General features: G+C 40.4%; 2 protein-coding genes across 5 annotated transcripts in view; both read right to left on the bottom strand.

Moving 5' to 3' along the window:
• Nucleotides 1-596: 596 nt before the first annotated feature.
• ikbke (inhibitor of nuclear factor kappa B kinase subunit epsilon) lies at nt 597-9,727 on the bottom strand. The gene is made up of 22 exons (XM_086087536.1): nt 9,656-9,727; nt 9,523-9,570; nt 9,040-9,131; nt 8,752-8,889; nt 8,482-8,611; nt 7,938-8,119; nt 5,557-5,717; nt 5,374-5,484; nt 5,091-5,270; nt 4,792-4,988; nt 4,572-4,630; nt 4,389-4,480; nt 4,122-4,223; nt 3,973-4,030; nt 3,656-3,768; nt 3,518-3,594; nt 3,407-3,446; nt 3,223-3,324; nt 2,240-2,336; nt 1,956-2,053; nt 1,819-1,890; nt 597-1,736 (listed from the first exon to the last, which is right to left on the bottom strand). The coding sequence occupies exons 3-22, from the start codon at nt 9,127-9,129 to the stop codon at nt 1,673-1,675; spliced, it is 2,163 nt and encodes a 720-aa protein (XP_085943662.1). The 5' UTR covers nt 9,130-9,131; nt 9,523-9,570; nt 9,656-9,727; the 3' UTR covers nt 597-1,672.
• A 725-nt stretch (nt 9,728-10,452) lies between these two features.
• Nucleotides 10,453-24,801, bottom strand: part of srgap2 (SLIT-ROBO Rho GTPase activating protein 2) — a 63,816-nt gene continuing 49,467 nt past the window's right edge. For 2 of the 4 annotated variants that reach the window (XM_086086235.1, XM_086086234.1), the window contains 12 exons: nt 24,604-24,634; nt 23,173-23,233; nt 22,896-22,973; nt 22,682-22,816; nt 22,496-22,601; nt 20,508-20,732; nt 18,747-18,826; nt 17,059-17,257; nt 16,524-16,661; nt 14,927-15,140; nt 14,758-14,868; nt 10,453-13,710 (listed from right to left, as the gene is read on the bottom strand). In XM_086086235.1, the coding sequence (XP_085942361.1) occupies nt 13,153-13,710; nt 14,758-14,868; nt 14,927-15,140; nt 16,524-16,661; nt 17,059-17,257; nt 18,747-18,826; nt 20,508-20,732; nt 22,496-22,601; nt 22,682-22,816; nt 22,896-22,973; nt 23,173-23,233; nt 24,604-24,634 (1,936 nt within the window). In that variant the 3' untranslated portion in view covers nt 10,453-13,152. The remainder of the gene's footprint in view (nt 13,711-14,757; nt 14,869-14,926; nt 15,141-16,523; nt 16,662-17,058; nt 17,258-18,746; nt 18,827-20,507; nt 20,733-22,495; nt 22,602-22,681; nt 22,817-22,895; nt 22,974-23,172; nt 23,234-24,603; nt 24,635-24,801) is intronic. The other 2 variants (XR_015096231.1, XM_086086236.1) reach the window with 2 other exon arrangements.

Below are 24,801 nucleotides of genomic sequence, written 5' to 3'. Positions count from 1 at the left end.
TTCTTCTCGAGTACGAGCAATATGTACAGTTGTAAAAGAGGGAAGCTATTTTGTGGGCGGACATTTTTTTTCTTTATTGAGCCAAGTTATCAAAAAGGTATTGTAAATAATTAACTGACATATATTGACAGCTGGGATAGGCTCCAGCAGGCCCGCGAGCGGCGAACCTATAGGAGAAGTGGTTCAGAAAACGGATGGATGGATAAAAGTACATTTCAGTCATTACTCTTTTCTTTTAATGCAGATATCTGTGCTTCTACTTAAACACGGCATGATTTTCCAACTCTGTTGGTAAAGTGAACCATCTCCGCATAATTTTTTCTTTACATTAAATCATTTGGCTACTAATCACACTTTACAATCAATATACCGGAGACCAGTACATGAAGCACATCAGAATGTTAGAAGTACTGATTGCATCTGATACATAACTTACATTATAGTTGGAATCTCATACTTTCCCCATGCACTATCAATTTAAACTCACAAATGACAAAGGGTCTTTAAAAATACAAATAAGTATGAAGCTAAATCTGAAACTTGTGACAATTTGCTCTGATAAATTGCACAAAACAGATGCACACAAACAACCCCAGCAGGGAATTATTATTATTATTTTTTTAAGATGAACATTTCAGAACATGGTGAGTCATCTTCACAGAGGCGCTGTTCCTGGAAACTGGAGGGGGCATCAAATATGTATTTACTTTCACTTTTATTATTGTTTTAGGCAAAAATATTTCCCACAACAGAACAAAAGCTACATATGTAACAAATAAGGATATGCAGAATTGAAGTATCTGAAACAAAAATGTTAGCCTGACCTATTATACAGGAAAAAAAAAAAAAAACAATAACAGCATAATTTGCTACATGGAAACAACAGTCAGACGAGAAAATAGGTGTAAATGAAACAGTGATTGAAATGGATTGATTTAATCACACCGTGTGCCTCAAGTAAACAAAATGTCATGGGAAACATTAAGGCTTGACTCTAAGATGGGAGTCTCTTTAGTGAGGTATAGAGACGTAATGATATCTGCGTCTCATGGTTCGGGTTTTATAACAACATTAATCTCACGGTACAATGTCGTGGGGAAGCTTAAGGTATTGCAGGAAGGTTCACGGTACAGGTGGGCGGAAAGGCGCGTGAACCAAAGACTTCTTTTTCTTGCTGGCTGTATCCTTCTCAATAGGCTTCAGTGATTTTTGTGCATTTTCCCACAGGTTTTTGTGAAATTAGTGACATGATGTCATGCGTGTCTATCTTGCCCATCCAACGTTTACATTCATATGAAACGCTATTATTGCTGCAGCAATAATCAATAGCAAATTGTCACGTTGATTTCGAGGCACTATTGCAATATTGTGAATACCGTGACATCCCTAGTGAGGTCATGTGATACCTTCCCATGACCTTGAACGGAATAAGCGCTCTAGAAAATGGACGCTTGGATGGATAAAATGTATTAATGAGGTTTGCATTGAAGTTCTAGCTGGGAAACCACACACACAAAATCCCTCAGTGGTGTTTTGTCCCCAACTGTGAATCTTATCTCTTAATTGGTTTGCAATCTGCTGTCTTCAGCTCTCTCTTGCAGCAGGCAGTCTTTGATAGCATCGCAGCACTCACCCAGCAAGTGCTCAGCAGGCAATTAAAACGAGGCGCCTGTCACAGTGTGGCGGGCCGAGCCAAGCTCGGCCTCACAGCCACTGCGGAGTTCACTGCTTCCAGACTGCGGAAAAAATCAGGACAAGCAGTGCGGTGAAATGAATCTGTTCATTTAGTCTTGTGACGTGACCATGTACGACTCAGACCTCTCAATAATGGTGTTGCTGCACTGCAGTTCCCGGACCAGAACTTCCATCTCTTCCTTGAGGCGGTACATTCTAGAACAAAGAAAGACGTGCTAGCATGCTAAGTGTTTGTCTTTTGCGTTTGCACACACACAAACCTGGACACCATTTGTTCCTTGTCCCTGAGTGGTATTTCCTGCTGCTGCTGCTGTCCTGCTTTGCTTGGCTGTAGTGTGACCAAGATTCTATCCAGAGTCTGCGGTGGAAAAATTTTAAAACTGTCAAATATAATTTTTATTATTTTTATTTTTTTGCCATTTACTGAGGAAATAACTTTCTCTAAATATTATAATTAAAGAAGATCAATTTTTTTCGGTAATGGAAATATGCTTCATTCAAGCATAAGTTTTCATATAACGAGTAGCCACACCCTCCAGCTCACTTTGTTTTGGTGCTGCTCAGTTATCTCAAGGTCAGCCAACAAGCCCGTGCAGAAGGAAATTAAGTCTTGTAGATGGTTCTGCATCTCCAGTAAAGTTCTGCAGATACAGTAGGGACATATTTTATTAATTCTACTGCTCACTCATTCCCTCCTAACCATTTTCACTGAAGCAATCACTGACTGATTTTGCACAGAATATTGTGTTCTATTGCTATAAAAACATGGAACCTACCAAAAGAAAGATGAGAGTCTCTCCTTTCAACAGGAAAAAAAATACGTATATTTGTATGTTTCCGTTTTGCAGCAATTAGCATTCGAAAATAGCTACGTTTCATCATTATTCACAAACCTGTTTAAAACACTGGGGAAAAGGGCTTGTTGCAACATGATCCTGGCTGATCTCTTATACTCTGCTGCCACCTGCTGGCCGTTTTTTGTGATAACTACCATTGCTTTAAGCGACCTCTTCGGGTGACAGGCTGCATCAAAGCCTTCTGTATGTTCTAGCATAAAAAACAAATCAGTGATTTGTTTCTATATACATTATATGGGTAATTTCCGCCATTTTAGGGTCCATGATAAATTTGAGCCAGAAATGACTTGCCCTCCCCGACTATATAAGAACTTCAGTGCCATTGTTCACACCAGTGTTTAACAAGCTCAAGAGTGACATACAGTTAGCTAGCTTTCTGTGCTTACATTTAGAGCGCCTCGTTGTCTGCCGTGAGTGCATGCACATCCCGGGGAGAAACGACGAGGTGCCAGTTGATTTTTCAAGATTTTTTTTTTATCATTAAAAGTTGTCAGGTCTGTTAATAACACTCTTTTCTGTGGTGTGTCAAATTCAGACTAGCTTTATTTTCACTTCATAGGGGCTTTAAATGTGCCATTGACGACTATAGACGTCAAATATCCTTTTTTACTGGATTGGCAGGGAATGAGTTAAAAATTACGTTTCTGAAGTAGCAGAAACATGCTCTGACCTGCTCCATGTCCGAGTGGTGTCCAAGAGATCTTTGTATTTTATCACACAGTTTTCTCTGGTGAGAGACTTGACCCGCTTGATGTGCGAGGATAGGTGGATTCTATCAAAAACAATGATAAGCATGTTATGGGATAACATTCTCAGCATGGGTGAGCAGTCCAGCAGATAAATGTGGCACATACTTTTCAAACTTGTGGATTTGTTCATCATTATATAACAATTCTGTGGAGAAAATAAGAAGTTAGGTCGAGCAACGGAACCATGAATGTGAAGTTAAAGACTTGCACGCATACTGCCTGAGAGTCTGTCTTTACGGTAAAAATAATGAATGGCCACAATCTTTTGAAGGAGCATCTGCATTTTCTGGCAGCTGGAGGAGACAAGAGGTCAAAAGTCACACCGCCATGAATTGGGGACTTCCTGCTTTGTACCTTTTGTCACTGTTCAGGGTCTCTGCGAGCTTGGCCTGCTCAATTTGTAAGTGATCCAGGCGATTCTGAAATTCCCGAATGCCCGCAGCGTACCCAGGCAGGTGCTCGTTGATCTGCATGAATGACATCAGCAGTGATACCTCGAATGTGTTTGGGGAAATTTGCATTTCTAATCTGCACTATTATAAACAAAAGGCCTGAAAGTTGTTGTTGCCTTTTCGGCCATTTCCTTTCATTTGCAACTATTCTGAACTTTGAGCATTTCCAGTGACCCAAGTTCAGCTAAACAGAATGATAAGCCTCCTGGCATGGCTTACCTGCTGCAACCTGTCATTCTTATCTGCTGCCCCCATGTTTGCTGAAGCATGACGATCTCTTCATAATATGACATGGGAGTAAAAAGTTGGGATGAGGGCAATTTTGAAATTCCCTTTATTTTACTGCCAATGTGTGCAAGCAGACTCACAGAGTGAATATCTTGTGTTGTATGCCGAGGCAGGACTTGAGTCTAATGCTGATCTGTGCAATATTGTGCATCGCTTCCCCACAATCTCTGCGTAACAGCATCCTGAAATACAGAAATAAAATAACTACAATGGCAAAAATATGTAGTGTATATTTGTGTTTTCTGTTTGCCAGTCCTTTTGTTATTTAACTATCTGGTTCATGGATGGATGGACGATGCAAGACATTACAATAGGACAGCCATTTTGCTTGAGTTGTTGCTCCTCACATGTAACTGTAATATCCCTCTAGTAGAAGCTCCCTGTGTGAGTGCAGCAGTTGTACTATCCTCAGATACTGGTGGACCACTCCAACTATTATCTTCCATGATATTAAAAAGGGAAAGGTAAGAATGACTTCTTTTTTTTTTTTTTTCATGAGATTTGAATGGAATAAATCACAGCGTTGCTACCTTGGTGAAGTTGTAGTCGGCCATTACGTCAAACTTGGCTGGGATGATTGGCGCCTCTGCTACAGATGGGATATACACACACACCAAAAAGCTACCCATTAATGATAGGTGCTGGTGTCCAGTATAATGTACGGTACTGACATTTGGGCCATTTACTGTATGTCGCACACAATATGACATTACACATGATGTACTGTAAATAAAAACGCGTGCATCTTACGTTCCCTGAAGGGTAGGCTGCCGTTTGCTTCTGGCCCGTGACTCAGCAGGATGAGAGGCCGTGCAGCTGTAGTGTGAGGGAGGTTGACCACCTTCATGCTGCCCTCTAGTGGGAGTTCATGGCCCAAGTAGAGCAACTGCTGGTGCTGGACATCAATTCCGGTCTGCATTGCAACCTCCTCAAAGAAACCAGACACCCTGGGTAGATGCGCAAAACAAACAACAGGTTTGGCTATAAAATGCAAACAATCCTAAATGCCTGCTTTGCATTTACAAACATTCCAAAATATGCAGACTCACGTGTTGTGATGATGAATGTAGACACAATGCTCCATAGCCTGCTGGAGGGCAAACAGGTGCACTGGCTGTCGTTGCAGGATATCTGTTGTGGCTGTGAAGAACTGGTCGAAGCCCCAACACCTCTCCTGGTCCGCCTCAAGTATACCGGCAAGAACAGGAACCAGATGCATCTTGAGTCCCCTATGGAGACGGTTAAAATTGACATGGGTAAGCAATCTTTGTTATTTTTTATGTTGTTGTTTAAAAGAGCAATCAAGTTCCAATAATGAACAAAGTGACATACTGTGACAGTTGGCAGCTGTCCGGCAGGCATGAGCTCCACTCTATTGGTCCGTTATCGACCCGCTGTAATCCAGAAATGGCCCCCATGGGTTTCTCTGAGGTGATTTTGTACCTGCACAGCAAAACACAAGTTAATACCAATAGCTAAAATAATCATGTATTGACAGCAAAGTTCAAGACGTACATGATCTGCTTGTCCATGCGGGGTCCTCTGAATGGCATGAAGGGGAGAGACCCCGTGGCAGTGTGGTAAAAGGTCACCCCGATGCTCCACAGGTCCACGCTCACTCCGTAAGACTTCTGGTGATGCGCACGGAGCACCACACGCTCGTACATGTCTGGGTGCTGTTCACAAATATACAGTGGAACCTCAAAAGTGGCCATTTTCTAGAAAATTTTAATTTTTGTTCTACTTGACAAAATGCTTAATTATGCTCCTAAGTAAACATAAAATATTTTACCCGAAACAGAATTTGTCAGTTCTTCACCTTACTTAACTTTTGAGTGCTAACCTATTAACCAATGAAGCTGGTACGTTAATCATTTTATCCACAAGAGGTCGCAAATGTTTCAAGTCACTTATAGATGAAAATAATGAGAAACAAGTTAGTCCATTGAACAGTAAGAGGAAACTTGGCAACATGCTTTCTCTACAGTGTACTCACACTAGGAGGCCATCTGAAACGTGGTTCGCCAAGATTCCTCTATCCCTTGCTGTCACTTCCTGGTATAGGCTCACACATACATCTCTTTAACCAATCAGGTTTCCTGTTCTTACACTGCAGCAATTTTCCTAACTTTGGAATATTTATAGTCCTTTATTTCTACTGTGCAAGTTTGCTTGTATCATTAATAACATCAATGCACAGTAACAGCATGTGCCCAAATGTTCCATGGATTTCTGACAAATTATAATTTCTGTTTATTTCTATTTTACAAGGCTAAGTTTGACAATTTTGACAATTACCTGCAGATGCCAGAAAATGGTGGCAAAGCACTATTTTTTTTCTGTTAGACATGTCTATGGCCTAAGCACAAGAACAATGAATAGAATATAATTTTATAGCCAATAAGAGGATAGGTTTGAAAAAAAACAAAAAGTTACCCAATTCACAAATGACTGCATGTAGAAGTGATACATCTCGACTGACATATAATGGAACCTCCTGTTACGAACGCCCCTTTTTAAATGTACAATTTGAGTTTCGCATAAAACTTTCATAGAAAAATGGCCTCTATTTACGTACTATAGATCGTTCTAGGTGACGTCACTGCTTAGCTACCGCTCCGCCTCCTGGAGGTCAAGCCCCCCATAACAAATAAATGGAGAGAGCTTGATTTTCGGCGAGCGCTTTCGTTAAAAGGTGGAAAATATGTCAAATGTCACAAAAAACATCCAGAGTAGGACACTACATTACTGCAACTCATTGGAACCAACCGTTTGGAGCCGCTAGCTAAAAAAATGGACTTGGTAGGAGGACAAGGTGGAAGTGGAAGCCAAAGGTATGTTGTTTTTGGTTGAAACAGTACGTCGATCACTACTTTCATGGTGTAAGTTGTCATTCAATAAATTATTTGTGTCCGGATAGACTCGTCTTGCTGTGTATCGAAGTCTTCAAGCTATCTTAGCTTGCTAGCTGCTAACAGAAGGACCGCATGTTTGCAACACATTCCTCAGCAGGGATTAAGCCTGAGTTAAAGAGTTGTGATAATCATGTTTAAATAGTTAACTTTTTGTTCAAAATTACTTGAATAGGTATGAAAAAAAAGAAAAGAATTATTGTTTCACAAAAGATAATATGGCACATTCATCCCGTCTGCCGGGAATTTACAATCAGAAGTTAAATGTTATGACCCACTGTATATGAAAACGAGAAAAAACACCTGATATAAAATGATCTGAGCAAATCCTTGTACTTTTTGTGGGTGCAAAGCAGTCGCGTCGTAGGTTCGTTAGCCACCGTGCTGTCTTTCACTCAACTCATCACTGTCTTCCGCCTGGTTTAGAATCACTGCCGGCAGACGAAAGAATGATCTCATCTCTCTTTGAGCGATTAGAGCATCCGTAGGCCGCGCACAAGTTCACCATAGCATTGGTTGCAGATTTATCAACTCTTTGACCTATTTTCTTGGTCACACTGATTGTTTTCTCATTCACTCGCGTTGGCGGCTTGTCCTCCACCATGGGCCGGCACCCAAACGTGACGTCACACGAGAACGGTCTATTATCGATATACGAACTGTCTTGGCGTGGCCGAGCGGGTGGATCTGTTTTGTAATTCTTCTTACATTGCGTACCCATCATTGGCAAAGTGCATAACACATTGATTTGTTCTGCGGCTTAAGGCGGAAGTTCCACCTCTGCATCCTTGATAATCCAATTACAATCTAATAGACATTATGTTTGTGAATGACGTAGTAAGATGTAGGAAAATTATTTCCCTATCCCTCAAGGCTAACTTTATTCATTTATAGTATGATACGCAAGGTGCCATTTACCATGAATAGCTGGCAAGGAACGAATACAATACAGTAAACACAGTTACTTCTATTGTGATTTCTTACCAGATATTCTTCAGTTCCATAGATGGACACAAACTTCTCATCATCCTCCAACTCTCTCGCCGCGCCAAAGTCAGTCAGCTTATAGACAGACCTGCCGTCCTCGCCCGTCTGCCGCATTATGTTGCCTGGTTTAATGTCTCGGTGCACCACGCCATTCTCTCGTAGGTGGTTCATTCCCTGCACTAAAATAGAATGCAAGGAGGCAAATGTTCACCTTAAATGCACTTAATAAGCAGCTTAGATCAGGGTTCATCAAGCTTTTTGAAAATGAGAGCTACTTCTTGTGATGGGCTACCAGTGTGGCACACACCTCTGAATTAACAAATATACTCAAATTATTTGGAGGTAAATCATCTCAAGGTTGTCTGCACCAACGCTGTAATCTGGTCACACACTACAATACTGACCATTGTTTCCCAAATGTTGAGTATTCGATCGATTTCTATTTTTTCACCAAACGAACAAATACTGGAAGATTGCGTTTGACCTTTAAGGGTCTGCTGTACATTTAACCACACGTTTAATGAACTTGTCTTTAACCTACCAACACATTGCAATACAGTGAGAAACTCAGTCTCAGCTAGGCCAAAAGCATTTTCTGGCTCTTCAAGCAGGTTGAGCAAACTTCCCCCTGAGCAGAATTCCATGACTAGAACTTTCTGTTTAGACGGTAACTGCAAAAGAGAACAACTCGGTTTGGCACATTCAGTAACATTCACACTTTACATTAACAAATAGATGTTCCTGTTTGACTTCTTAAGTGTACACATTGTTGATTATATAATGTTGTTCCTGCATGAAGTGACAGCCTTACCTCCTCCACAGCGTAAAGACTGACAATGTTCTTGTGGTTGAGCTTCCTCAACATGTCAAACTCCCTCATCTGGACCTCGTGACTGCGGTTGTAGCTCGCTAAGTTAAACACCTTGACGGCTACCAACTCACCCGTCCGCTAAACAAACAACATTATTATATACACGAAAACGGTTAGAATTTTTTTGGGATGTCCAAGAGTTATGCTTTCGAACCAAAATATGACCACAGACGTGTGGTGATTGTAAACAAACAATTGTATAAGAAAGAAAAAAAAAGAAGAGGTTACCTTATTTCGTGCCTTATAAACGCAGGCAGTAGCCCCTTGACCCAGGACATCCTGTAAGGACCACAGGTAGCTGGGGGTGCTTGCGGTCATCGCTGAAATTATGGCAGAAAAATGGACACAAAAATGAGTTACTATCTTTAAAGTGAAACACAAAAGTGGCAAACTGTCAAACACAAATAAAGACAGTATTCCCCACTCATACACATATATCATTTAAAAGGTTTGGAGAAGTTAACAGGGATTTTTCTGAGCCAGTGTGTGACAGCTCGGTAAGAATGTTTCTACAAAATAATTTAGCAACATGTTTGCTGTCTAGACTATTATCTTAGCAGTAGTTAGGAGATTGAACTTGTACTGTGTGGCTCAGTAGTGTCAGCAGTAGTCAGTTTACGACCCAAAAAGTGCATTTAAATTGGACTTATCTTAAAAAAAAAAATGGCATTCGTGTTGACGTAAACGCTTTCGTAAGAAGATAAACCACACCTGAGGTTGAATGTCTTTACAACGGCTGCTGCTGCGGACTATCCTTTCCTTCGTTTATGGGCCCCAAAAAAGTTTAGTATTTATATCTTAGAGCAGCGTTGGTAAGTAACCACATTTCAGCGTTTCGACTCACGGAGGAAGTGAAGTGTCTGTTTGCTGCCGTGGTTCAGTTTTGATTGCGGAAATGAGGCTAAAAGTGCTTCGGGGAACGGTTTTAAACAAGTGACACTTTGTCCAAAAATTGGTTCTAAGAGAAATATCAACTTCTTAGGATGTAGCTACAAAGTTTACAAAATGTATTTCGGCAGATAAAATGACTATTTTTCAAATGGGTCACGTGACATAATGCAGTGCGTCGTTCATGGACTGATATTTGAGCGAATAAGAAATGGCAAAGCATAACAATAGCAGTATTGTATTCAGAACTATTTTAAAATATTTTATTTACAAATACTTTAATTAATCGTTTTCGTTGTTTTTAAATTAGGCGTTACTGAAGTACAGTACCATCCCAAAAGTTACTGAATTGGGCGAGGTGGCTTCTGGGAGTTGTAGTCATTGGCTGTACCGATGTTTATGGCCATTTCCCAGTGGGCGGGGGACAATAAAAACATTATCTACATAGAGGTAAAAATTGTGTATACTGTATTTTTTAGTTTCATGCGTCAACCAGTTACTGATATTAAACACGTTTAGGTGTCAAATCCAGGTCCAGAAAGTTAACAAACAAAACACACGACCTCAGCCACAGTTGCTTCTCCCCAACCGAAAGGTAAACGTAAAGAGGTGCTTCTTACCCGTTTATAAAGCCAAACTGTGATAGGGTTTTTACTTTTTGGACCTGGATTTGACACCTCAGACTTGTCTTTACATAGGCTAATTGGTTGCTCAAAAACCTCAGTTTGAGCACAAAGATGATACAAGTCAAAATCCATAGCAAGCAATGTTTATTCAAATAATAAAAAAGAAAAGATCTACAACAGGAACTACACATAGAATTATATAAGGCCTATTCGATTAAACCACCATTGATATTACTGTACAATATTGTACCAAAAAGAAGAGTGTACCTCTGTAATGTACAACATTGTATATACAAAGTACATCTGAACACAGGATTCTCCAGTAATACAAAGACAACTATAAATAAATTTGTCAATAGTCTTTTTTTTTTTTTTAGTTCTGTTTCCAAATGGGCACAAATGCATATTTGACAAATCACCCGCAGTTATTCCACACGCAAAGCCAACTTAGTTGAAGTGCATGATTGATTTGAGATCAAATGCACCAACCATCCACATGAATGTTTGTTTGTGTGCGCACAAGCACGCAGTCACAGTCCCTCCAGTTGTTGCAATGAGGTAAGAGCAACAAAAATACACAGTATATTACACAAACATGATACAGGGATAAAGAAACAACAAAAGTACAATTGTAATATGTGAGAGCGTGATGCAGTGTTTGATATGCGGGAAAATGTTTTAACCATTTTATTAATTAATAATCCTCATCTAATTTACATCTATGTAAAATGAGAAATATATTTAAATGAAGCTACTCCCTGTAATAATAAATGGGTTCTTCTTTGGCCACCTTTGTAAGAGTTTTGTGGTTGCGTTTGACTAAATGTTTTGTTGCATTATTGCAAAATCCTGTGAATAAAAAGATACGAGCGACAACACATATTTTCCTTATCATATAGCTTGGTCATCCTCTTGTAATGGGTTCATCCATCGTCCATCCATCCAAGCATGCTCACATAGCGGCACACACATGCACACAACCAGACGGCTACACGGTTCCACATTTGACCATAAAACAGTAACAGTGAAAGTCTGAAAAAAAGGGTGCTTAATTAAGAAGTAATTGTATGAGGTGGTTGGTTGTGCTCTAAACGCACTCTTAAAAGCCCTCAGCACCATGCTTCCAGTTGCCCTAATGATTAATAAACACATAAACACCATTAGAAGAATTAAACTCTTTTTACTGCAAAGTGTGAAGTATAATTATATGAGCAAGCTGTCTTTTTTTAAATATTTTTTTTTTTTTAGGTATCCTCTTGCTTGTATTGCCGATACATAAAAGGTTGTCAGCCATCTTGTCATTGTAAGCTGCTGTCAAATGGCCACAGCATGCAACCTGAAAGGTGTTTAGCTGCCACAAAACACCACACACACACCCACACCCACACACACACCCACACCCACACACGTCTGTGGAGAACATGTGCGTGTACAGTCCAACATTACAACGAAAATCAAATGCTGGCTTTCAGTGGTCCCCTACACATAGAAGAGCTGCAGGAGAAAAACAGCATAATGCCTCAAACTACCAGCGTTGCATTATTCTTATTGCTTGATTTAGGTGCCGAGGAACCTTTTCACTATCAGTGGCCATCTCTGATAGCCAGATTCAAGTCATGAAAAAAATATGATGCAACAATCAAATATTTATAATGATGATTTAGAAGAAGTCAACCCAAAATGTAGCTTTACATTAATGTTGTATGGACCCCCCACTAGTCTAAACACTAATTGTAAAAAAATAATTTTAAATTAAAAAATATTGATTATAGTATATATATTAATACCACACAATATATATTATTAAGTAATTAATCTTAATAATAATAAAAACATTTTATTTTTATTAATATTGTTTTTGTGGAATATGACTTAAGCAGCAAAATCCACCTGTTTTTCTCCATCTCTGGGGACGGCCATTTTGCCACTTGCTGTCGACTGAAGATGACATCACTGTTGCTCAGGATTCAGGTAAGGACCAATCACGGATCAGCTTCAGAAAACAGGTGAGCTGTGTTTGGTTGTTACCTAAGCCCTGAGAAACTGTGATGTCATTTTCAGTCGACAGCAAGTGACAAAATGGCCGCCCCCAGAGATGGAGAAAAACAGGTGGATTTTTGCTGCTTAACTCATATTCCACAAACACAATATTAATCAGAATACTAGTGGTATTGCATATAATTCTAACATTATTGTAAATACCTTTATTGGGTTGTCTTCCCCTTTAAATGTTTTAAGTTTTTTTTTGTTTTTGTTTTTCAGAGAGTAAATGCTTGTGATTCCCCACCTGATTTAGCATTTCTTTTGGCTACATTTTATTTGATCACGATCCCAAAATAAGAATAAAAAAAAAGACTGGAAGAAGAGATATAGCTCTCAATCATTCACGCTATTATTTGGCCCAGTCTTTAAATACATAAGTTCATCTCCAGTCTTCCATGTGTGACGCAGCAAGACAGTGTTTCATTTCAAGAGAGCTTAAAACGTTTCACAGTCTCCTCTTAGGAATCAAACAATCCCTTCAGATCGTTACAGGGTCTTAAAAAATGATTCAAGGGGAACAAAAAGTGCTTTTTCTTCCTCATGTAAATCTGAAAGCTGCAGGTGGCCGTTAGTCAGCACATCTGACCTGTTCCCTTGTGAAAGACTTGAACATCCTTGAAAAGTTGCCTGCCATGCAACCTTGCAAAACTAAAATAGATTGTGAGGTCGGAATGCTACAGTGTGGAGTGGGTTAGTAATTATGTACTGTATTGGATAACAAACTAAGTGCTTCCGACACCTGCTGGTTTAAAGCGTTGGGATCAAATTTAGGAGCGAGGAGGTGCTAAGCCGGGCAGGATTTGTCATTAGACTGGGATGAAGGTGGCGGAGGAGGCGCGTGAGGGAGCGAATGTGTGTGCCCCGGTGGCGGAGGAGGAGGTGTCGGTGGCACGGTGGACGTCGGCGAACCCATGGCCGGACTGCCGCTCCCTCCGCCGCTCTTGGGAAAGACCACCGGCTTGGGCCTGGTCGCCGGCGGACGCAGCTCTCGGAAGGAAGGAACCGACGAGGAGAGAGAGGAGGAGGACAGGGAAGGCGACGTGGCGGAGGGGAGGGGGCTCCTCGGCTGGCTTTTGTTAGCTCGGAAGGAGGAGGGCACGTCGCTGGCGGAGGAGGCGCTGCGCTGGAGCGGGTGGGCGTGCGAGGAGCCCCCCTCGCTGTCCCGTAACAGGCGGGAGTGCAGCGGGCTGGAGGGTTCCGACGCCCCGCCGCCTCCTCCGCCGCTCACACCTTTCAACTGCTCCAGCGTGTCGAGGACCACGTCGGGGGTGTGTTTGGAGGTGCTCTGTCGCTCCAACTCCCTCAGCTCGTGCAGCGCGCAGCTCATTGCTGCCTCGATGTCCTGCAACACAGAAAATAAAAAAAAACATTCACTCAGTGGATTTGTCTCAGTATAAGGTATTAGCTAAGGATGTCCAATACCCCTTTTTTTTCTGACCAATACCAGTGTGAATATTCAACTCTTGCGTAGTCACCGATACCAAGTACCGATACTTTCAGTACATATGAATTGTACCGGTAATTTATCTTCTAATGTCAATATTTTAAGTAGGGATGGGTACCGATACCAGGTATCGTATTGGGCTGATACTCTGCCGTATACCAAGGTATCAGTACTTGCAGAGGCGTGGACTCGAGTCATGTGACTTGGACTCGAGTCATGTGACTTGGACAAGAGTCATATGACTTGGACAAGAGTCATATGACTTGGACAAGAGTCATATGACTTGGACAAGAGTCATGTGACATGGACAAGAGTCATGTGACTTGGACTCGAGTCATGTGACTTGGACTCGAGTCATGTGACTTGGACTCGAGTCATGAATTTGAGGACTTTAGACTCACTCGACTTGACAAAATGTTAAAAGACTTGCAACTCGACTTGGACTTTACCAACAATGACTTGTGACTTCACTCGGCCTTGAGCCCTTTGACTTGAAAAGACTTGCTTCTTTCACCAAAACAAAAAGATTAAAATGTAGGTTAGCGCTGCCATTCAGACATTCAAGCAATGTCACCAATGCAACAGCCTTGGCGGATTTTACTTTGAAGTCTGCTTGCATGGTGGCGTGAACGCCAGCTTGACTACTTTTTTTATAATGTCATTAGTACTAGTGCTAGTAGAATGCAATTATCAACTAGTGCAGTTTTGCCTCACTAGTAGCATGTCCTACTAGTATGCCAGAGTTATGCTACTACAAAGAGCGTTCTAGTACATTGGTCACTAAGATTGAGGTCAAAGATAACAAATAAATGCTTTACATCATTTTTTATGCCATTGACAAATGACAGCTGATAAATCAGAAATCTTGTAAAATATGTAGAACAACAAGAGAGCGCCATCTGCTGGGGCACTCCACCTCAAGTCAGCACTGAGAGTGAGCAGTACCTGTGAGCTGTGATCCACTTGCGCTATGACCTCAGGTTCGAGTGGTCGATGGTTGCTGAAGCTCTTGGAGCGTCCTGCTGGAGTTGACTTGCGCAGTTGAGGGCTTTCCACCTAAGAACGCATTATGAATATAAGTCGTTGGCTTCATAAATTCGAATCCAAAAAGTACCTTCGTCTTTAGCGAGGAATGCCGCGTGATGGAATTGAGGATGCTGTGAGCGCTAACTGGCCGTTTATCCGCAGACTCCTTCACCAGAGCTCCGCCTACAGGAAGCGATGCAGTCCGCACCCCTCCCACGCCGCCTCCAGTGGCCCCTGGACTATCACTGTCTGAGCTTCGGAATGTTCTTCTGATGCTCCCGGACTCTGGACGTTTCCTCATCCTGAAAAGAGAGAATTTTCAAAGGTGTGAGCCATGAGTGATAAATATAAAGTTATAAATGAAACAATAGAATAGATGACTAAGCGGTGTAATAAGCGGAAATGAATCGGTATGTATTTACCTTCATGGCTGATGAGCTTCCCCTCTGCACCAAAACGGTACAGAGGTTCATTCAACAAACACAAATTTGATCTTAAGTGGGCCTAATTAGCTAAAAAAATAACGACAGGTCAAAATATGACCTGTTTTTGTTTTGTTTTTGTGAGTAATCTGAAATTTCTTAACACAAAAAAGGACCACATTTTTGCATCAGAGTAACAGTCAATTTTTCAAATGTCAGTTAAAGGGATACTTGACTCATTGAGCCATTTTCAACAGCAAAAAGTTAATATTTTGTCCAGAATGAAACAACAATTAAACCTTTAAAAACAAATTCTTCCACTTGCTGTCGACTGAAGATGATCACCTGTGCTGAGGAAGCAGGTAACAACCAATCATGGCTCACCTGTTTTCTGGGTTTGGTCAGCAAACTGAGCCATGATTGGTCGTTACCTGCTTCAGGTGATGTCATCTTCAGTCGACAGCAAGTGGAAAAAATTGTTTTTAAAGTTATTAGTTGACAAGAAAAATAATGAAGTTATCAAATTCATTGTGGACAAAATATGAACTTTTTACTGCTGAAAATGGCCCAATGAGTCAAGTACCCCTTTAAGTTGTCGTCAGTATGACCTGCAATGGTTAAAATTAGCAACAGCAGTTAACTTTAGTGGAAAAACTGCAGTTTGTGTTCTGTTCTCACGGACCATATTGTAAAAAAATAAAAATAAAACTTTCTTCTTTTTTTTTTAAGCATTTGGCCTACATTATACCAATACATTCAGAAATTAAGTAAACTGTATTATTATGTCTACAGTGAATGATTTCTGTCATTTTTTTCCCATAATGCCACGGGGTATTGACTTCTGCATGCACAAGTAAAAAAAATAATAATTTTTTTAGCATTTGACCTATATTATACCAATACATTCAGAAATTAAGTAAACTGTATTATTATGTCTGCAGTGCATGATTTCCGCCATTTTCCCCCCATAATTCCACGAGGTATTGACTTCTGCATATGTATACACCGTGGCATTTGCAAGTACGTTTAATCATACTTGCAAACACGTTCAAACGGAATTGCTAGTCAGAAATATTCACTCTATATTGGAAGATCCACACTTCTGTAAATAGTATACATTTTTGAATAAAAATATCAAACTAACCATATTTGTATATTGACAACAACAGTGCGTTTTTTACTGGGCAACTTTTGGTCCCACCAAACGTGTGCATCAGGAACCTGTGTACTGAACTAAAAGTACAATCTGCACGTGAGACTCACTTGTTGAGGTTGGCCAGGTAGATGTCAGCCACGTGTGCACCTGTAGGAGATGCAGCGCTGACCCTAGTGGAAACCCGTTCCTCCAGCTGGTCCCTGGTGTCCACATCAGATTTTGGGCTTCCACGACCACAGTCAATCCTAAAATAATCAAATCTTACATCAGGTGTTGCCTCTAAGATGAAATGTGTAATATAAAAAAGTTGGTTGGAAAAATGATTTTCAATGCATGATTGATCAAAGTTGTTTTTAGGCTGGCTCATAAGTATTTCCCATTTAAAAGCCCACTGAGCACTAAACTGGCCACAACTGGAATCTCCCTATGAGGCAGGCTGTCAACACTGCACATGTCATTTCTGCTCTACATACAGGTGAACTGTCAAAACCTCATACCACATGAATAGTTCACGTAACCAGAAGTTGAACTATAAACGGTCTTTTCTGGGCTGACAGCACAATGGGGATTTCCTCAGGCGCAGGAAATGTCTTTATGCACATAAGTGTATCAAGCATAGTGAGTGTACTGAACACATCTTACATGTCTTGGACCACAATATACTGATGTGGCACCAATCCATCCATTCCATTGTGTCGCCCCTCCCACCAGTCATCAGACGCCCGCTGATACAGAAGCAACGAGGCACCCTTCTTGAATGACAGCTCGCGACTGGTCCGGCCGGAATAGTCGAACCGAGCGATGGCTTCAACTGGGTCGCACTCTGAAACAGCCAAGGTGCCTGATGTTGAGAGGATGGCGGACAGAGAGAGGAAGCGACAGAGTGGGTGGCGCAAAACAAAACAGAGAGAGAGAGAGAGGGAGAGAGAGAAGCCAGAGCAATGTAGAGCAGGTTAGTGATGCTGCGTTTGGTGACGGCACACATTGCAAAAAATACACAAAGCAGCATAATCAGGCAGCAGGATGTGAGCTGGTTGAAAAGATTTCAGCCACGAAGAGCTAGAGGAGATCTCGTGAGCTCGTGCCAGGAGCAATTGTGCTTTATTAAGTATTGAATGGGAAGTCAATTCAAAACATTTCTATTCTTGTGCTTTCACTCGTCTAAACACGACATTCTGATTACTATTGTGTTTGAGGAATAAGAATTAAGCAGTAAAATTAAAAATGTAAACTCAATGGGCGGCCATTTTGTCACTTGCTGTCAATTGAAAATGACATCACAATTGCTCATGGTTCAGGTCACGACCAATCACGGCTCAGCTTGCGAACATCTCAAGACCAAACTCAGAAAACACATGAGCCGTGATTGGTTGTTACCTGAGCAACTGTGATGTCATTTCTAGTTGACAACAACTGACAAAATGGCCGCCCCCTGAGATGGATTTTACTGATTAATTCATATTCCACAAACACAACATTAACTCATTTGCTCCCAAAAATACACACAATGTTCCCTCGTTTTCCGCTGGGGTTAGGTTTAAAAATTGTTTTTAAATCAACGCAATAAATGAAATCCTAGCTTTATGATTTACATTTATTATAAATGTTTTAAGGCTCTAAGACCCCTTACCACAGTTTATACATTTTTCTCATCGAGGCATTTACATTTTCTCACACTGCTCTCTTGTTTAACCATTCTCAATGTTCAAACCTTCATAACTTTTATAAAATAGGTACATTATAGTAGAAAAAAATCAGCGATACAGTGAGGCCGCGAAATGTGAGGGAAAACTGTAAATACGTTATATTTTAAATATTACTATGCTCCCAAAGATGTATTTATATGTTTTTTTATGCTAGAGCATACAGAAGGCTTTGATGCAACTTCTGAACTGAAAAGAATGCTTGGAGCAATGGTTATTACAATAACGGCCAGCAGGTGGCAGCAGAGTATAAGAGATCAACCAGGGCCATGTTGCAAAAAGCTCTTTCCCCACTGTTTTAAACAGATTTGTGAATAATGATGAAACTTAGCTATATTCTAATGCTATTTTCTGCAAAACGGAAACAGATAGAAATATACTTTTTTTTTCTTGATGAAAGAAGAGACTCTAATCTTTCTTTTGGTAGGTTCCATGTTTTTATAGCAATAGAGCACAATATTCCGTGGGCCTTGCAAAATCTGTCAAAATCCAGTAAAACAGCCGGGAGCGAAGGGGTTTGCTTCGGTGAAAATGGCTAGGAGTAAATGAGTTAATCAGAATACCGTGTTTAACTAGTGGTCGGAAATGTTTTGACTTGACTTCCTCTTGAAACATTTTTTTACGCACCCTCTTCGCTGCTGTGGCCAACTGACACGGTGTCGGGCGCTGGCTCTTGCACAAGGGGGGGCTCACAGTGCGAACTGTCACTAGAATCGACAAACAAGCAAAAAACAAAGCAGGTGAGTTGCTGTCAGACTGTGGACGTTTGATAACCTTCTGCTTGTATTATATTCATCAACTCAAGTCGTATGTAGCACACCACTTGTCAATACCTAAAACTGTAGTTGCTAGTTGATACCACATAGCCTATCATAGCGATGGCAGGATATCACGAAAAATACAGTATAGGTTAGGTCGACACTCCTGGGGCATAGGGCCGACGAAATCATGCGCTATGGTCTCCCCGTGACACCGCCGAATCTTTGCAACATCACTGCTTCTCTAAAAAGAAAAGTCCAATATTACAGCAATGGAATGCACAAGATAGCTTATCTGTCCTAACAAGTTGCACATTTTGTTCTTTGATGGAATTTGAATCTGGTGATATGGGGGATGTCGTTATGTACGCATTAAATCGCTTAGCATGCAAGATTTTGGGAAATATGTCAATTATTTTTGCATCGATTTAAGTAAACGGTGAAATATCTTCATTTACACTTAAAAAAAAAAGAAGAAGCTAACTGAGCTACAATTCTGGTTTGGTCCGGAAGTCGTGAATCTGAACTGGAGAACTTTGTTGCTCTATCTTATTAAACTAAGTTGACCTCAATATGTATGTGTCTGTCTATGTGTGTGCATGTGAGCTAATGCGGTCAGGTGCTACTCTAATCGCTTCTGTGATGGTGGGTAAGCTGATCCTCGTGGCCCTCCGACCCAGCACAATAAAGAAAACTGAGGTTACCCCCCCACCCCCCAAAAAATAAAAAAATCAATCCTCAGCAGCTCTGAAATCTGCCAACTGCCTCTTTCTGCCCTCATTGTTATCACAAAGCTCCTTCTTGTCATCAAACTGTTTAAGCAGAGACTAGATTAAACACAGGTGGACTCTTTATTTTATTTTATCATCATCAGTTATTTAGGTCAAGATTGGATCATTCAGAAATCATCAGGGAACTCCGGTTGTCAGTTGGCTGCACTGAGAGAAAAGGGGGTGGATAATTTTGCGCACCATATTTTTCAGTTATTTCTAAAGAAAAATAAAAGAAAAATATTGTATAATTTAATTACGCGTATTTTTAGCATGATTATTTATTGTTATTTGAATTATTGTCTTATAAGTGAGTTACGGTGAGGTCTAGCCAATTCCTTTCTCCTGTACATCTAATTGTGTTGACATCCCTATGCTTAACTCAATAAATCCACCCTACCTGTTCATATCCTTGCTGCCTGGACTCCACCTTCTCTCGAAAAGTGTTGACGTGACTTCCCTCAGTTGAATATGAAGGCAAAACTAGATACACTGGAGAAGCCTGGCTGAGCCACATCCAATATGGCCGCCACATCAAGTTCCTGTTGTAGGCAGGAGCCACTCGGAGTAGGACAGGAAATGACGTCGGCTTCAACAGTAACTCCATTGGGGGCAGTTCAGAGCCCAACGGTAACCGGAACTGGACCGTACGTCATTGATTAAGACGCCAGAGATAAACAAATCAATTGTACTTATCAATAACTACACTATCTTGCTCATCTAAAAACAAACGTACATATATTTTCAAGTATTTTCTTTTATTATAACACTACATCATTTAATTCTTGTCCCTTTCTCTGTGACTCAGCTGGGCGGTAGGTGGGCGCTCTAGCGCCCTCTATTGATGAGCCTCCACTGACCAGAAGTCATCACCGGCTCCGGGGATGACGTAGATGGGGCCCTGCAGCTCCTGCAGTCTCGGGAAGATGGCGTCATGGTGGATGATGATCGTTTTAATGAGTTCATTGACGTGGGCCTGGCAGGAGACCTGGTCGTGGCCTTCCGGGACTGACATCAGGGTGGGGCCAAAGCAGATGGCAAGGTTGTAAGGGTCCATCATGTTGTCCTCACTGTACTGGGACAAACTGGGAGGAGGAGGAGAAAGAAGACGTTCATTTGATTTCATTATATTCTGTATATTCTGTCTGGGAGCAAATCTGCATAAAAAAAAAGAGCATAGTAGAAGCATGTCTGTGGCTCCAAATGAACGTCCAGCTGACAGAGGAGGAGGTCTCCCTTGTGACTTTCAGTTTGGCAGGGAATGCAAGCCTGCAGAGCTCATCAAGACACTGAATATGATACAAGGCTACAAATCAGTCAGAGAAAGGCGGAAATCTTTTTTCAAGAATGAGAGGGGAGGAAAAAAAATACTATTATAAGGGCCTCCTTTGGCCTTTTCCGGATGTTTATTTAATCTCAGTTATCATGAGACAATTTTGTATATATATTTTTGACAGTATTTGACCTTTGACAGTGTGTGAAGATCTGGGAGTATTCAGGGGAAGGAATAAACGGTATCAGCACAATCTATTACATTGTACTGAGCTGTAACAACACATTTTGCATTTGCCAAATTCCTTGAATTGTATGCCTTATGCAATTAGAAAGGATGTGTGGGTACCGATCGGTACCAGCCGGATGACAAGAAATTACAAATCAGAAGAATAGAAAATTGCCATCAATTTCATGCAATTTAAGGAAAAATGTTATATGGGGAATAGGGACATATAACTCTTACTTTAAAATGATGTCGCTTATTTGAGGAATTTCTGTATGAAAAGTACTACAGTGGCATCGCTACATGGTATCGCTAACTACATCGGTCTTTCTGAAAAAAGGGACTAGGGATGTTCGATACCACTTTTTCCCAGACCGATACCAGTTTGAGTACTCATGTCTTCAATAGTCACCGATACCAATACTATGTATCCATAGCACTAGTACTTTTGATACATAACACTTCCCTTAAAATTGCATGAAATGAATGGCAATTTTCTATTTTTCTAATCTCTACTTCCTGATTGTAAAACGGCCACAATACCTTCAAACTAGGTATCAGCCTGTAACAGATACCTGGTATTGGAACTCGCTCATCCCTAATTATTACTTACTAGAGCTGCCAAAATTAATCGATTATCAAATTAATTGACAACTATTTTAATAATCGAGTACCGTATTATAAGGCACACCGTATTATAAGGCGCATAGAATAGAAGTTTCTGTAGTGGCTGGGGTTGCGTTAAGCATCCACTAGATGGAGCTTACTTAACCAATATTGATCCACATATAAGGCGCATTGGATTATAGGCTTTTAGGTGCGCCTTATAGTGCGGAAAATACGGTAATCATTTTTTATTCAAAGTTGTCCAAATCTGATTTCAGCATATCAACAGTAATTGTTCCCTCATTTCTGTAGATCTTCATGAAAGTTTATAATCAAAATAATACTTTTTTTTTTACTTTGGAAAACAATGACCAAACCGGTAACATAGTACACAAATACGAAATATGAAATAAACAACAATCACTAGTTAATGAAGAGTAATCAGGGAAAAACACTTTTTTTTAATGCAAAATTAAAATGAATCTGATTAGTCGATTAATCGATTGAATAATCGATAGATTGTTATATTCTAAAAAAATATTCGATAATGGCAGCACTATAACTTACTAGTACTGTAAAACTGCCCTACATTAACTTGATTGACTGCTCACTACCAAACCCAAATTTTCAGAACACCTCTCAGCATGTTAAATGAATACCTCTGTGAAAATCATAAAATGAATTTTATGATCATCTCCAATTGAATCTCATTAGAAAGAAGTGTGTGTCCGTCCTGTGACTCACTGATTGAGGAAGGCAAACAGGTATCTCATGATGATGAGGATTTTGCTTGGCAGCGATTGCAGCACTTTCTTAATGTGGACAGCGCGTTCCTGGAGGCTCTCCATCGCTGAAACGTCAACAGTGACGACACCCGGGAGATGAGTCACACAATAAAGACGTTCGCATAGCGGCGGAGGCGACTCTTACAGACACAGGATATGAGGTCATGGAACACTTCCTTTGGAAAAAGGGCCTGGTCCAGTCCTCGGAAGTAGAGCTTGAGGACGCCAGCAATGGAGTCCATGTCATGGTCGTTTTGGTCTCCTGCGAGCGGGTCTTCGCCTGAAACCAAGAAGACGGCCGGAAAGTGGTAAGATGATGGGGGGATGGGGGGCACATTTTCAGTGAATTGCAAGCATACCTCGCTCAAATGCATTCTTGATGTCATTGACCTCCACCTGGGAGCCCGATACTCGGAAAATGCCCTCATGCTGCAGACCTGCACAGTCATAAGCACACAGTTTGCTTTTATTACATCCATTTTTCATCCTCAGGATTGGAATGCTGGATATTGGATATGTAGTTTGTTCATTCGAAGACTACTCGGGTCAGAACCGGTCACATGACAACAACGCAACCAATCGGTGCACGGTAAAGCCTGGCGCTAAACCTATCGCTTGACGGAAGAATTTCCTCACCATGGCGACTGATGAAACGGATGCAGCTCTCAACCATAAGAGGGATGGCTTCACCTGCATCCTAACATTGGAGGAGAACATGATTTGCATTAATCTTTACACCCAATAGATGACAAATAGGAAGCTGGCGAGGACATAAAACAGCAGCAAGCATGTTATGAGGAGGCTATCTCACACGTTTGCTTGCACATGCATTAGAGCACACGTTTAGGAGGAAGGGGTGCTGCGCACGGGGAGGGGAGAGGCTGCTGTTGCTAGGCGACAACACTTTTGCATTTTGTTTTGGGTTTTACAGAAAAATAACGTGGGTATCATGCAGAATATTTTAACGGATGACTGATGATAATTGAATAAAATAAATGTCAAAGGTCACTTGACCTTAATATTAATGAATTATTCATATGAATGTATAATAATAATAATAATAATAATTATTATTATTATTATTATTAATCATTTATCATAATATTAATTAATATAGTAATTCATTATTCATATTAATGTATAATAATTATTATTATTAATCATTTATCATAATATTAATTAATGTATTAACTAATTACACAGGTTTATTATGTATTTAAATGTGAGAGCATTTGATTGTTCTGCCTGTCACTATATGTTGCTGGCATAGATAGATGAACAAAGATTAATTTGTAATTATGGCTGGGCGATATAGCCCCCCCCAAAAAGAAATTCTAATCGTTTTACTTCTTTTTTTTTTCAGTATTTCTGGACAATTAAAATTGTAATCGGAAGTAATAAACCCAACAAGCATTTATTTATCTATATGTATACTGATTTTAAGTCAGTTTTGACAAAATTTAACCTTCATAGCTTGTGCAAAAAAAGGGGGGGAATATATATATTTATTTAATATAAATTATATAAAATATTATTTAATATATCAATTAATTATTATTACTTTAATATAAAATATTATATAAAATATAAATTTATTTTATCTATTTGTAGCTTGTGCACAACTCGCTTAAATGCCACAATTAATTCAAGCAGTTACTGTAGTAACTATTAAGTAAACAAGTCTTATGAATCACCCATCCAGCATTCTGCCACTTGTGCAAAATTACAACTCACAATAACAGCTTTTAATAATCAGCACTAGTTTTGATTGATTCAAATCAAACTTCCGTCACTGCAGTATTGTATCTATGATTATGATAATGTTTTAGTTTTTTTAACAGTAGGAAAGTTGATGCCACAAGGGGGCGCTTCAAACATCAAGTCCTGTTTTTCATCCCCTCGTTATACTGCACTAGTGAGACCATTCGATTATACTAATTCCACAGCAGATACACATCGGTGCGTGTGTGTATATACTTCCAAACATGCCCTTTTGCATTTTATGAGTGGCAACGGTGGGAAAATGTGTTCAAAACAAAACTACGCACTCACACGACTGATAATTACCTGTTTCCGTACTGCAGAGTTTCTCCGTCCACTATGCACAGAGAGAGAGCGAGAGAGAGAAACAGCACTCTGTCATTAAGTCGGCAGAGTGACTATTTTTACGCACACAACTCTGGTAACGCTCTATTTGTTCACACAGACACATATGTTGAGAATATCTTGAAACGGTGACGGGAAAGAAATCATACCCCTGGGTGC

Source organism: Leptonotus elevatus, chromosome 10, assembly GCF_054856555.1.
Source record: "Leptonotus elevatus isolate MCC_2025b chromosome 10, RoL_Lele_1.0, whole genome shotgun sequence".
Classification (NCBI taxonomy): Eukaryota; Metazoa; Chordata; class Actinopteri; order Syngnathiformes; family Syngnathidae; genus Leptonotus; species Leptonotus elevatus.
Note: the sequence above shows the minus strand (reverse complement) of the source record. Positions and strands in the feature narration are given on the sequence as shown.

What these genes read in the sequence shown, in the direction of transcription:
- ikbke (XM_086087536.1), bottom strand. Translation starts at nt 9,129, where the DNA reads ATGACCGCAAGCACCCCCAGCTACCTGTGGTCCTTACAGGATGTCCTG. An exon ending in ACCCTGAACAGTGACAAAAG is followed by an intron (nt 3,595 to 3,655) that starts GTACAAAGCAGG and finishes TGTCTCCTCCAG; the next exon opens with CTGCCAGAAAATGCAGATGC. An exon ending in ACCACTCGGACATGGAGCAG is followed by an intron (nt 2,337 to 3,222) that starts GTCAGAGCATGT and finishes CTGTATCTGCAG; the next exon opens with AACTTTACTGGAGATGCAGA.